Source organism: Pterocles gutturalis, unplaced genomic scaffold (genome assembly GCF_000699245.1).
Source record: "Pterocles gutturalis isolate BGI_N339 unplaced genomic scaffold, ASM69924v1 scaffold37339, whole genome shotgun sequence".
NCBI classification, from domain to species: domain Eukaryota; kingdom Metazoa; phylum Chordata; class Aves; order Pterocliformes; family Pteroclidae; genus Pterocles; species Pterocles gutturalis.
Genome location: NW_010129450.1, coordinates 1 through 13,073, shown reverse-complemented (window position 1 = coordinate 13,073; position 13,073 = coordinate 1). Strand labels below are relative to the sequence as shown.

The following is a 13,073-nucleotide window of genomic DNA, read 5'->3' as shown; positions in this document are numbered from 1 at the left end:
AGGGCATTCCGAGTTGGGGAGCACTCAGAGGTGAAGGCTTGTGGATCGCTCTCCCCTGGAACATTTTTGAGTACAAAAGGGAAAGATTTGGGTGTGGGGAGGGAATTGCTGCTGGGCACCTGCAGGACTGGAGCACGGTCCCTCTTCTGTCGCAGGCAGAGGATGTGGAGAATTTGTAGCACTTGTTTGAGTTTTAGAGCAGAAGATGTGCTGCCAAACTACATGTTGACGTTTCCACCATTTTCTTCTAACTTTCCAAATGATAAGCAAGCGCATGGGCAGCTCCTACAATTGATTTGGGGTTTCTGGGAGACGCTTTTGATTAGGAAGGTTTATAATTGAGAGAACAGTGAAAGGGCCATAATTCACTTGGGTTCTTGCCCTCGATGTTCTTGAATGTCTGCTTTGCTTAGTAACAAAATAATTTCTTGTAGTTCAAATATTAGCAGAAACAAAATGGCTTCTCTCCATATGGGGTAAAATCCCACAGTTCAAGTCATCATCTGGGACTTTATCCTATTACCGAACAAACTTTCAGAATAATCGGTGTGGCTGAACACCTGTAACTAAATTTTTGTACTCAAAAATGATCTTGGACCGAAGACCAAATTATCCTCGAAACGTTACACCCAGAAGGAGAACGAGGTGGGGGAAGGCACCCAGTTAACGCGTTTGAAGATAAAGCTTCTATTTTCTATGGAAAGATGAACAACAGACTATGGAGGGAGAACAGTTCTCCAGGTTCAACTTCTGTATGTTGTGAAACACGTGCGGGGGTGGTTTCAAAACAGCTCATCAACTTTATCTTCCTTTCCTGGTATCAAAGCGGTTGCCCTGCACCGGGTGCGGTTCAAAGCACGGCGTTGCTTTGTTCATCCTTGAACCGACACAAACGAGAGCTCCCTGCGTGCTGGAGAACCGAGAGAACCTGCTGACGGCACTGCTAAGCGATTGGGCTCCGTACTATCTGTAACTCAAGTGCCAGTACTGAGCTACACGTTGTTTTCCTTCCGCTGTGCTGAGCGCACGTCAGCCACGCGACAGGTCTGCGATGGGGTGTGTGTCCTTGTACTTTCAGGTTGGTATTTTATGTCTCTTGAGAAGACGGCGTACACTAATCGGGCTTGTCAGTGGTAATGGGAATTGAAAAATCTGTATTTATTGTATATTATTGTGAATATTGGGACTGAGAATACGAGTGTGTGGTACTTGGAAGATGTGAGTAAGAGAGAAAAGCCTGAACACGTGTGTATATTCTTGTTCTTCTGTGAGCGAATGGAAACCGTGTGTGCACCACTTGTAGAGATAGTTGTTGGCATTCAGAGTCTCCAGCCCTGTGGTTCGGAAAGCTGTTCCCCTCCCGTTGCCCTCTCAAGGGAACAGACACACATAGGAAGAATATTTACTCTTGAAATCTTGTCCATTTCCTGGTAGAAGCATATATGTAGCTGAGAAATCACTGGGAGTAAGCGCAAACATGTGGAGTTTACAAAGACCAAGGGAAACTAAGCAGGAGGAGCGGCTCGGAGCCGGTTCAGTCCCACCTGGGACACGTGTTCCCAACCAGGTGCTGCAGGAAACGTGAGGAATGTCCATTGAATTTCACGGCAGAACTGCCGCTGCTGCCAATGCCACAGTTGGGGTTTCTGGCACTGGACAGTGGGTTCCTGTTGGGTTTAAATCCCCATTTCAAGCCCGCGGTGCTCGGGGCGGACTCGCAGCACAGTCACGTACCTCGCTCGCGGGGCTGGAGCGCTCGGAGTGCCAGCGGTTCCCAAGGCTCTGATCACAGCTGTGAGTAAGAAACTGCTGCTAATGTCTTTCTTCTCCTTCCAGAGAGCACATTTGCGTGGAACATATCTGCATCTTGGCCCGGAAAAGTGTGCTGTAAAGTTACTTGATACGTATTTATTACAATTAATTATTTATGATTACAAATAACAAACTTTTAGTCAATGCTGTTTACACCTTGCTGTGTAAATGAAGCTTCTTATACAGGAAACATGTCACACCAATAAATAACCTTCACTGACTTCGGGTTTTTTTCTGAAGAATGGTCTGAGCCCTGCAAGAGAGAGTCGTGGTGGGGTTTGGGGGCTTTTTTTTTTTTTTTTTTTTACATTACAAAGAAGGAAGTGCTGCAGTTGTTCAACTGTAGCTCACATGGCCTTTTAATTAAACCTTTTCTAATCATCATTACTTCCTCGTGCTTTAAATGAACTTGACATTGTCTGTAACAGGCTTGTTTGTCAAAGGAAAGATGGGTTTGTGATTTTTTTTTTTAATATATACTCATTCAGAATGTAAATTATACTAAACAATGGAAAAACTCTGGAGCTGGGTATTAGTTCTAGCTTGGTGTGTGTCCATCTCGGTGCCGTACACAGCATTAACCTGTAAGTGCTCTTGGCCATACCGTGTACACTTGCATAAAGGAGATTCTTACCATCCCTTGAGATGTATCGTGTCCTTATTTGGGGCTGGAAAGAATTAAATTCCTCCACTGCTGAAGCTTCATTGACGCGGAGGATTAGAACTGCTAGAAATGAAGTTGCAGGTTCTCTGCTTTTAAGTCCCACTTCTATGGGTTAGTACACTGTAATTTCTATTTACTCGGAACAGAAATGTAAATATTTTGTATGAAAGGGAAAGCAAGCACAATGCTAATATTTCTCTCAACGGAGAAAGCGCAGTATTTCTCACGCCTGAGGAATAATGCAACCTCAGCCACGTTGTCAGCTTGGTAGTTAGTTATTTTTCATACTCATGATTTCTGAACAAGGCGCCCTGTTACCCTGCATAAACCCCAGGAGCCAGCTTAGCTTCCCTCACCTTGCCAGAGCAGCTTTCCCCAGAAACGCCATCGCAAGGTTGGTTGCCACCTGTTTTTAAATACCATTATTCTGCTTTTCTTGTATAAATAAACGCTTACATTTGGTGGAAGCGTCCGTAAAATGTCTTTATTTTTAGAACCAAGATCCCTTCAGTGATCATTAGCAGCCTGGGGGACAGCGCTGGCAGCAGAGACGAGGTCACCGTACCAGCCTTGCCCTCGCAGGGTGAGTGGCTAATTACCCTGCACCCCGTTAACGAGGCTGCTGAGACCTGCCTGCTCCAGCTTCTGCAGTACCAGGTCCTAAGGCTGGGCCAGAGCACGAGGGGTGTGAATTCACAGACCCACTACTGCAGGTAGTAACAGGGGAATGCAGAGTCCCAGAGCCACCCCTTTGCCCAGGGGCCACGCGAGGTGTGGGGTGACAAACTCCTGCCCTCAAAGGGTGTTTGTGATCCCACATCACTTCATGGAATAGATTCTTACCGCACAATAGTTTTGGGACATCATTAGATAAATTTTATTACAAGGAATTTAAAAAGCATGGACTAAGACAGCATTAAAAAGCATTTTATGACATAGCCCTGGGCTTAGAGTTTATGCCCTGGGCTTAGAGCTTATCCCCTGCCCCTCGTCATCCCTCTCTGTGTCCGAAGGGCCTGGGCAGCACAGGGTGCTCCCCCCCTCCTCCCCAGCAGCCTCCTGGCCAACAGCTTTTGATTTTCACCTGTCGGTGCTGTCTTGAGAACAAGAAACTGGCCCCAGCGCAGCAGGACATGTGTGAAGATCAGTATGTCAAAAATTCTCTTCCGCTGGGTGTCACAAAGAGCCAGTACAGAACATAACCCGGGGGGTTCCCAAGACAGAAGGGTGGGTGCTGTCATGGGAGGGTGCTAGCATAGATCACAGAAGGAAAAACCTGTAGTCTCTCAAATTAAAAATACATATATATATATATATAAAACAATCACTGCCTTTAAAATTTAAATTCAAAGAAAGTTTTCAATAACATAGCGATATAGGAATTTACTTGCGCTCAGATAACTGTTATAGTGCATAGTAAGAGTGTGTAGAGTGCTAAACATTTTTTTTCTCAGCGGTGGATCACTTCTGCTCTGGATAATCAGATGCTGGGCTCTGGGCTTTTGCCTAAAGGGGAGGGAAGAAGAAAGTACAAATGCTGCTTTCAAAGAGTACTTGATAAAAAGCAAGTGATAAGAACCTCACTGAAGCTGGAAGGACTGTAAAACAAGCTCCTCGTCCTGGTGAAGCCACCATGGGGAGGTGACAGCCAGGCACTGCCCTCTCTTCCCAACCCGTCTCACTTGCAGGACGAGCCAAGCATGCAGCAAGCCAGCAGCACTTGCCCCTGGCACTTTAAAACATCCTACAGCAAGAGGCTGGAGCGCTGCTGGTTGAACTGTTCGGAGACAGAGGCCTCTAGTCCTCACCTGAGCACAGAGCGAAGCACCGCGATCCTGCTCTGCCTCAGCGGTCTTACCTTTGTGTTCCTGCGCCTGAAGCTGACAGGAGTGTGCGACAGCCCCAGGCTCCTTCCTCCGGCATTGCTGGTGCTGTGGAAAAGAACGGGGACACTCAGAGGAAGCAAGCCTACCCCTTTTGGTGCTCTTATGGCTGAATAAACACAGGTCCTTCACACCAGGGACCCATTGCTGGGCCCTTCCTGCTTCTCCTGAACCCCGACCCAGTTATTTTTGTAGCCGAAGAACTAGACCCTATTCCAACAGCAAAGAGAACAGCTCAGCTGAGAGCGCTGCACTGGACAGAGAACAAGGCGTTATTCTACATTTTCTCCCCGTGAGGGTTTCATCCGTTCAATTTTGATATAAAAGTCAATTTGCTGTTTGAAACGCAGATAAGCACCAGCCCAATTACACTGAGTGAAACCCTTTCAGCCACAGGCAAATATGAGGGAATCCAGGCTGGCACCGTAAGGAAGGGATCTGTCCCTACTGCTGCGGTGGGGTTGCTGCCAGCTGAAGATCAGAATGTGCCAGGCCTAAGGCTGCACCCCGGCTTTCAGCAGAGCAAAACTTGCTCCTACAGTGCCAGAGATCCCTCGCCCTTCAGGGCAGGCCCCACGCGGCTGCTTGAAACGGAAGGGGGAGGCGTTACCTCAGCTGGGTTGCAGAGGTTCTGGAGAAGCTGGAGGTGAAGGCTTCTGAATGAAGGTTCTGAGTAGGTCTTGCACGTGGCGTTGTCCCATCTGCAGTTTCGCTCCCACCTCTGTTCTTTGGCCTTCCCTCGTTGCCAGCCACCTTCCTGGGCTTCCCTCTCGCGTCAGGAGCATTGTTGGCTCTCATTGAAGAGGACAAGGGTGTGTTCCTGGCGTTTGCCACATTATTCAGTGACTTGGTCCCTCGTGCAGCATTGCTGAGCCTCTGCTGCCCAAAGCCTTCTATGCGCCGAGGAGAAACATCTCCTGAGAGAACAGGAATACAGCGCTTAATTGGAACAGTAATGCAGCATGAGACCGTTCAGATGACAATAAAACTAGACCTGATTTCCACTCCAGCAGCACAGGGCTTCATAAACCAAGATCTCTGAGGAGAACATGTTGCAGTGATTTAATCTTTCTCGTGTAAAACTAGACCAATGGTAGGGGATCAAAGATTTTTTAAATTTTAGAGACGGAACAGGGTAACGACATCTGTTCTGCGTGGAATATGCACTTTACAAATGTAAAGGAAAGGAGTTTGCGTAAGTCTGTGTTTTGCCCACACCTTGATGCCTGATCCGTCTGAGAGCCAGCTCTGGTGCTTCTCTTCTCTCTCTGTTGGCTTGAGGAGACAGCAGCTGCCGAGGTGGGGAGCTGGCTGCGGGGCTGGCTGGGCGCAGATCACAGTGGTGCTAAAGCCAAACATACATTGGAGTGGTTAAAGGACAGCTTGTTCAGACTCATTCCTGTAAAAACACTGCAGAGCAACACCCCTCAGAAAGATCCAGGTTAGCGGGGAAGTGTGTTCAGGAAGAGGCAGATACTGGCTTGTCGACACCCTCATTTTCTCTTTCACAGAGCTTAGGAATAATTCTGACCAAGTTCCTGATATCAACCTGGTATCGATGCCGTGATAAAAAACAAATTCAAGGACAAAAATCAAGTTAAAAGTGATTTCCAAGTCATGCTGCCCACAGCAGTGCCCCTGTTGGCTATCCTTGCTATGAAGTCCTGTTTTTCTGCAGGTTAAGTACATCAAGAACACTAAAACGCAAAGACAGAAACCCACAGGACACAAAAATAAGGACTAGAAAATAAAACATTTGTTACCCTTGTGAGATAGCGGGAATGCCACCTGGAACACAAAACTTTAAATACAAGGTGTACTTCTAGTGGCTTGCAAACAAAAAACTATAGTGGTAACTCATGTCCTGTCACTTAATTCTTAACAAGACCTGACTACCATACACAAATGTCACCAGAAATATTAGAAGCTGGTAGATAAAGCAGTCTTTGCATTCTGCATTTTCTGAGAGAAAAAAAAGAGCCATCTTCCTATAGCCAACTGTAATAGGACGTGGATGGGACTTCTTAGCGTCAAGCAGGACTACTTAGCAAAGGATAAGCTATGAAATTTTATCAGATCTCATTTCTAATAATACTGAATTTACTGTCAGCAAGGAGAGGAAAGGCCCAGAAAAACAAACCAACAAAACACAGCTTCCCGAGGTTGTTAGTTAGGGCTGTAAGAACTGTTAACTTCTCCATTCCTTCAGCAGCTGCGACACAGAAAATGAGCACGCTCTGCCCTTTCATAATGTGCCTGTAATAGGTGTCACCACTCCCCAAAGCTGCTCTGCAGGTGTACAGAAGCATTAAAGCACAGAGATGGAATCTGTCCAGCATTCCTGAAAAGCAGAAACAGCTCCAGCAGTAAAGACCTGGTGTCCTGTCCATATCCGAAGTATCAGGCAGCGATGTACAGCAGAATGGGAACACCCTAGCAAGCACTCTGCTGCACCCATCACTCCATAAACCCACTGCTTCTCTCTTACGCCATGCTTCTGATTTATTCACGCTCTTACCCCTTCTCTCTCTCTTTGTATCTACCCCCCGAGGCATTTCTCCAGCTCCCAGATTTGCAATCTGTGCTGCCTACTTCCTCTTACAGGTCATACGCCTGTGCTCCTCTCCCACCTCAGCTGTGATTCATACATCCTGCTTTCAACATAACTTATATAGAACTCAAACATTTTTATTGTGCAATTTCAGGGCCTTTTGTTCAGTTTTCATTACACGAGCTTTCAAAATAATTCTTCCTTTTCAGCAAAAGGCTCAGTAGACCACAACATTTCAGATGGGACCCAAGAGGTTTTGTTTAGGAAGATCTGTCACAGGGGACAATCACCTGAATTCCTGAAACGTGCCACAACAAGAGGCCACAGGACTTGGCACACATCTTGACCAACTGGATGTGATACAGCAGAGCAAGTTCTGTTTGGTACCTGATGATGAAAGACTGTCTCCTCTTCTAGCTGGATGCCACAAAATTCACATGGGATCATAATCTCTCCTTCTGCCTGGACAGCTCGGGGCAGGGACGAGAAGAGAAACCGACAGCTTCTGGATCCAACAGCACGCAGACCATTGTATTTTCGTGGATTTGGAGAAGAACTTCTTTTACTGAATGAGGCAAAGGCACTTGCTGGGTTACAACCTGTCTGTTATGCAAATAACATGGAAAAATTAGCTCTCCTGCTGAGCACAGATGGACTTTAAAAACCATGCTTTGCAAAGACAAAATTGCTAGAGCTCCCACAGTATCCCTGAGTGTAGGCTGCACCCTTGTTCAGTCGCAGGAGCGGAAAAAAGTCTTTACTGCAAACCCCTAGACATGATATGAGAAAGTACTACACCTGGTGGAGAATCAGATCCTCGGCAGGGTAGAGGTCCTCACAAAATTCACACGGCAACATGATCATCTCATCGTCTGCAAAGTAAGCAATGGTTATATCCTCTGCTGTAGAGAAGTCCCATGCAGTTGGATTGACTTCTCTTCAAAATTCCTAAGCAACAGACCTCTGCTCTGCGCCACAGGACTGCAATCAGAGCAAATGCTACAGAAACAGTTACTCTAGTCCCACTTGCTGAATTGCACATAAGCAAATTCACATCAGCCTGCGTGAGAACAGTGTTTTGGGGTCAAAGATCTGTCGAATAATCTGATAAAAACACCTATTACTGTCTTCAATAAACCCTTTAGTACCATTTCTCCTTTGGAAATAAGCTGGTGCTTCAGGCCTCCCCCAGATCCTCCCTTCCTATCACATTTACTTCAACAAGAAAGTTCTCATCTTCTCAGTTGTTTCAGATCTCTTACCACATATCAAGGCCAGAGGTTCACTATAGCTTTTATTTCTTCTTCCCTTGCTGTCTTGCTTTAGTAATACCTCTTTGAAAGAGACTACATTAAACACAAATATTGCTAAGTTTTGAGGGAGCAGAAGATAAAATTTAAGAAAGGAAGAATGGTACTGATGGAGAGTCTAATCTGCTGCTTATTAATGACCTAAAAATGATTTAGAGGGAGTCTCAAAGAGACTATAACCTTTGAAATTCCCAATCCAAGAATCCTCTCTTTCCTTCTCCCTTCCCTCAAAATTTAAGGAAAAAAACACCCACCACAACAGCGTTTATACTTACTTTTTGCATGGTTTGATGTGCTAAAAGGCACTGAAGAGTCACAGGAGAAGATACTTGACTTGTCTGTTTCACTAAGACAGCCGGATGGCACAGTTCCTTTGGTGTAGTAGTTTTCCCAGAAGTCACTGGGAATTGCAGCTGCAGCATTATTGTGAGGATCATTCTCATTTTGTAGGCTAAGAGCCAACGCATAGTCTAAATCGGCGTTCCACTCCTCATCAAGTGAAGAATGAGTGTCTTCATTCCTCTCCAACTGCTCCAGTTCAGCCTCTTCAAAAGATAAATATCATACATTTGAGAGAACATTAAATCTGCAGCAAGGAGTTCCCTTCTGGACATCAGACTAGCTCAACCACGAGGGTTTCACTCGTGCACATGTCAGCGTTTCAAAGCCTAGAAGGACACCTGTATCAAATTCAGGCGGAGAGGAAAACAGTCATCCTATTTTTGTTTGTAACAAGCAAAAAAGGTGAAAAAGGAGAAAGTCATTCCTCTTACTCCAAAAGCTTGAACTTAAGCTTCTTGGGAGCTTTACAAAGTCCCCGAGGAACCTTCTGTGACCTACACTATGAACGAGGTACCACTGATATTCTGTAGTCTCGCCCCTTTTACAAGGCTGAAACACTTCAGCTTTGTTTCTTCAGTATACTGATGGGAAAATAAATTCCTTTTAATGACATTACATTTGACAACAGTGGGAATTGTATGTGTACAGAAGAAAACCATGAAATGTTTTCTGGTAGGAAAGCTACACTGAAAAGACAACCAGGGTTCCAGGACAGGGACTAAGACTCAACTGACGATGCCTAAAGACAGGCAAAGTCCTCCTCCCCCGTGCTGGCCTATTTCAAATCTCTCTGGTATTTCATTTGCACCGATTACATGAGAATTTTAAACAAAGCTTACATGTGTATAAAAATACTACTTGCAAACACTCTTTGGAACTTAGTATAAGTGGCCTACAAGTTACAGCTCTCCAGATTATTGAGTTTTATTAACTAAGCATAGAAGTTATTTCTCTACAAGGCAGGAAATCTTCTACAGCAAAGATTTTGTTTAGTATTCTGCAGTGTTAAATCCCCTGAGTGGCCCACAGCATAAAGAACAGATTCAGCAGTGAACCCAGAGGACCCTCTGCACGTGGAGGTAAGAGATTAGAAGGTCAGGAAAGAGCAGAGGCATGGATAACCGTCTCAGCTACATCCAAACAGGATGTTACTGCAGGAACGCACAGCACTACGCATGTGAACCCACACCCAGATCTTACCTACCCTTCTACTTAACTGAAGTAAAGAGGAGTGCAGCTGCTGAACAAAAACAGACAGAATTTGCAGTGAGCAAACAACTCCAATTTCATTTTTAAGTTAAATACATTGAGACAAAGGAACAGGCAGTGGACTGGGCTTTCCCCGCAGGAACCTCAGCAGCCCTCTCTTTAGCTGGCTTATACCCTTGCAGTTCTATTCCATGGTGCCCCTGGAACTTTCATTATTCAGTATTTTCACATAAAGCAATTACAACATCTTGTACTTGGACCAGCTGCCAAATGTCAAATTAGAAGCCAGTTATTACTGTTCTCTCCATCTTACCTCGCCTTTGAGTTCTTTGTGCTGCTGAAACATTTCTTCTGCTAATGTCCTTAAGTGTTTTGTCTTCTACACGCCTGCTGTAAATCTGCTTTTCTAGCACCGTGGGCATTCTCCCCAGGAGCCCAGCAGAGTTACCTGATCTCAGTCGGTTTCTAATGTCTCGAAGGGTGTGCAAATCTGCATCCTCATCCTCAAAGCGAGGCACTCTTCTGCTTTCTCTTACTTGTTTCGCCTCTTGCCCACAGATTTGAGGATGTTCTTTTAGATCTTTCACCATGATGTTACGACCGCACCCACCACAGGTCTCAGTTCTAGCTCCACAGTAAATTTCATGGTCCTGGAGCTTGTTGAAGGTGAGCTGTATGTCACAGTACTGGCAGACAGCAGGACGCAAAAGGCACCCTGACGCCTGAAAAGAGAAAGAGGGATTATACTTCACAGATGGAAGACTGAGGTGAAGGCGGAGAGAGGTTCTCAGTTTGCTTAAGAGTTGAGCAGTCTATTGTTTCTTTAGCCAGATCCAAAGCTACACTAAAGAACAGCCTGAAATAAGATACTAGGCGAGAAATATAAGAACAACGTATTGTATAAGCTGTGTAGTCACAAACATGCCAGCTGAAGGACTATGAACAGTCAGAAGATTTATTTGAAATCTCTAACGCCTGGACAGCAGATTAATGTAGTGCTTTTTTGAAGTTAGCTTTTAGCTTGAAATGCAGTATTAATCACATTTCATTGAGTACTGCTAAAAACCCTACTGGTGTGTGTTATATTAAGGAACAGATTTACAGCACATTTACTACTCAACAAGAATTGCTTGCATACGTTCTTAACACTACACTGAGTGACAGGTATGTTGCCCTTCAGAAGGGGTTAAAATATGGATTAAATACATGTTCTAACTGCAGATGCTGCAATAATAGATCATCACTTGCTTTATAAACAAAACTGAAAGCACTACATACAAACATGCAGGATAATCCTTCCAGGATTTTGAACTGGACACATCTTCAAAGAAAATCCTTTTTTCCTTACTGATAAGCAGATCTGTGTGGCACTTTCAGAGCTGTCTTTAAATGAGCCCATTGGAAGGGAAGGTACTGACATGTATAACAAGATTGCCTGTGACAGCCGCCAACTGGATTCACAAACTCAGAAAACCCCACTGTCCTATTTTAGTTTATTTTACAAGTCTGTTTGGACACAATGAGTTATTAAAACTCACATAACGACTGTAGCAGTCTAAATGCTTAATGGTAAAGGAATCAAAAAAGTCCAGTTAATCATATTCTGTACTTTTGAAAAGGCTCTAGAATCAGCGCTTGGAAATACCGTAGAGTATCTTCCAAGTGTCTAATAATATAAAGTCCACCAACCTCATGATCATCCAAGAGACGTTTTTCTATCTTCATCTGACACTTGCAGGTAACCTACAATAAACAGACCTCATTAGATTAATTGCCACAGAGTCAGCAATTTTAGAGGAGGAATTTGTTCCTCACCTGCGCATGTTCAGTTTCCATATGGTTCTTTATTTCAGACTTTGGGATTGATTCACTGCAGTAGCGACATACTTCAATATTTCTGCTACAGTGGATTTCATGCACAATGAAATTGGCAAGAGGAATATCCTTTTTGCTGTGAGAAAGTCACAGAGGTTACTTTGCAGAAAATACACTGACAACAAGTTCAAGCAGTTTTTCATAAAATAAAAAATCCTAAGAAAGCATTCTAGGAATTCTTGGTTTAGAGAACAGAGTAACTAAAGAGAAAGGCAACCCAACCAGGCCTCAATGTTCCTTTATAGTTGGGATATCAATGTACATAGCATGCAAAGGCCAAAGTTTTCACACTGCATTAGGATAAAGTCAAGGTGGATTGATTTCCTCAGGTGAAAGACAAATTTTGCAGCATAAACAAGTTATCACCAGGTTCAAGTTAATAAACTAATCTGAGAAGATAAAAGTTTTTTCCCCAAAAATAACTTGGCTATGAGAGATCAAACTATGCTCTGCTTGGCAAAAATAAATAGCAGATCCTGTTAGGCCAGATCTGTTCAGGGGATGATAGCAGGAACCTTGTTACTCTGTAGCCACAATTCCCCAACTCACCTCCTTTCTAAGATACTCATTTTCCTATCTTGAGGAGGACGCAAGGCTGACAAACACAAAAGGTGCAAAAAGAACCGAGGCACTAGGAGCTTAGCCCTTATTCCCGCCTCAAGCAGACAGCATCATTTCTAGCTGGATGTATCATTCCCCCTTGCACACAAGAAATTAGCCTTCAAAACACCCAAATTAACTTTAGAACCTAGCGCTTAGTGCCTTTCCTGTCACAAAGGAAAAACTCCACAGGTTCAGGTTTCTCCCTTGCCAGATCCCAAGCAGCCACCAGCCTGGCCAAGCACCCCGTCCAACAGCAGGGTCTGACCTGCCCACCCTCGCTGCTGGCAAACTAGGCTGATGGTGCAAGAAACTGCTTGGATCCCAATGCTCTTTGAGAAAGAAAGAAAAAAGTTAATTTCTATAGTTGCTTGTATTTAGGATGCAACTTCTGAGACAGCATCATTATCAGTGAATGTACTACCAACACTGGAGCTTCTAAAGAAAAATAACTGATTTTTTTTTGCCACAACAGTCCCTGCCTCTTCTTTCTGGTTTTACAGCTCTGTTTCTGAGCCACAGCTGCGACAGAAAATCCTGGAATCACGTACTTCACCCCACAGAAAATCACGTTTGCGTTTCTATTTGAACACCGATTCCTGTCTAGCTGCCTGCTAAGTCAGAAACTTGTGTAACCCTTGGGAAAACCGCTTTATAAGACACTGATACTTGACAAGGCACAAACAAACCCCCAACATTTCTAAAACCCCCGGTATATTCGTTACGAACGTGCACCTTCGCAGCCTTTCGAGGGACACGCACCGCTCCCTCATTCACACACCCCCCTCCCCCATATTCGTTTTCGTTTCTTACCAGTTCCCGCACAG

General features: G+C 44.6%; 1 protein-coding gene across 1 annotated transcript; it reads right to left on the bottom strand.

Moving 5' to 3' along the window:
- Nucleotides 1-3,937: 3,937 nt before the first annotated feature.
- On the bottom strand, nt 3,938-11,722 carry TRAFD1 (TRAF-type zinc finger domain containing 1; the record flags this gene model as incomplete). Its single annotated transcript, XM_010079950.1, has 9 exons — nt 3,938-3,982; nt 4,335-4,407; nt 4,970-5,276; nt 5,578-5,704; nt 7,298-7,368; nt 8,496-8,765; nt 10,085-10,493; nt 11,461-11,514; nt 11,587-11,722. Coding segments are annotated over 9 exons (1,492 nt in total), but the record flags the coding sequence as incomplete, so codon positions are not given.
- Nucleotides 11,723-13,073: the final 1,351 nt, after the last annotated feature.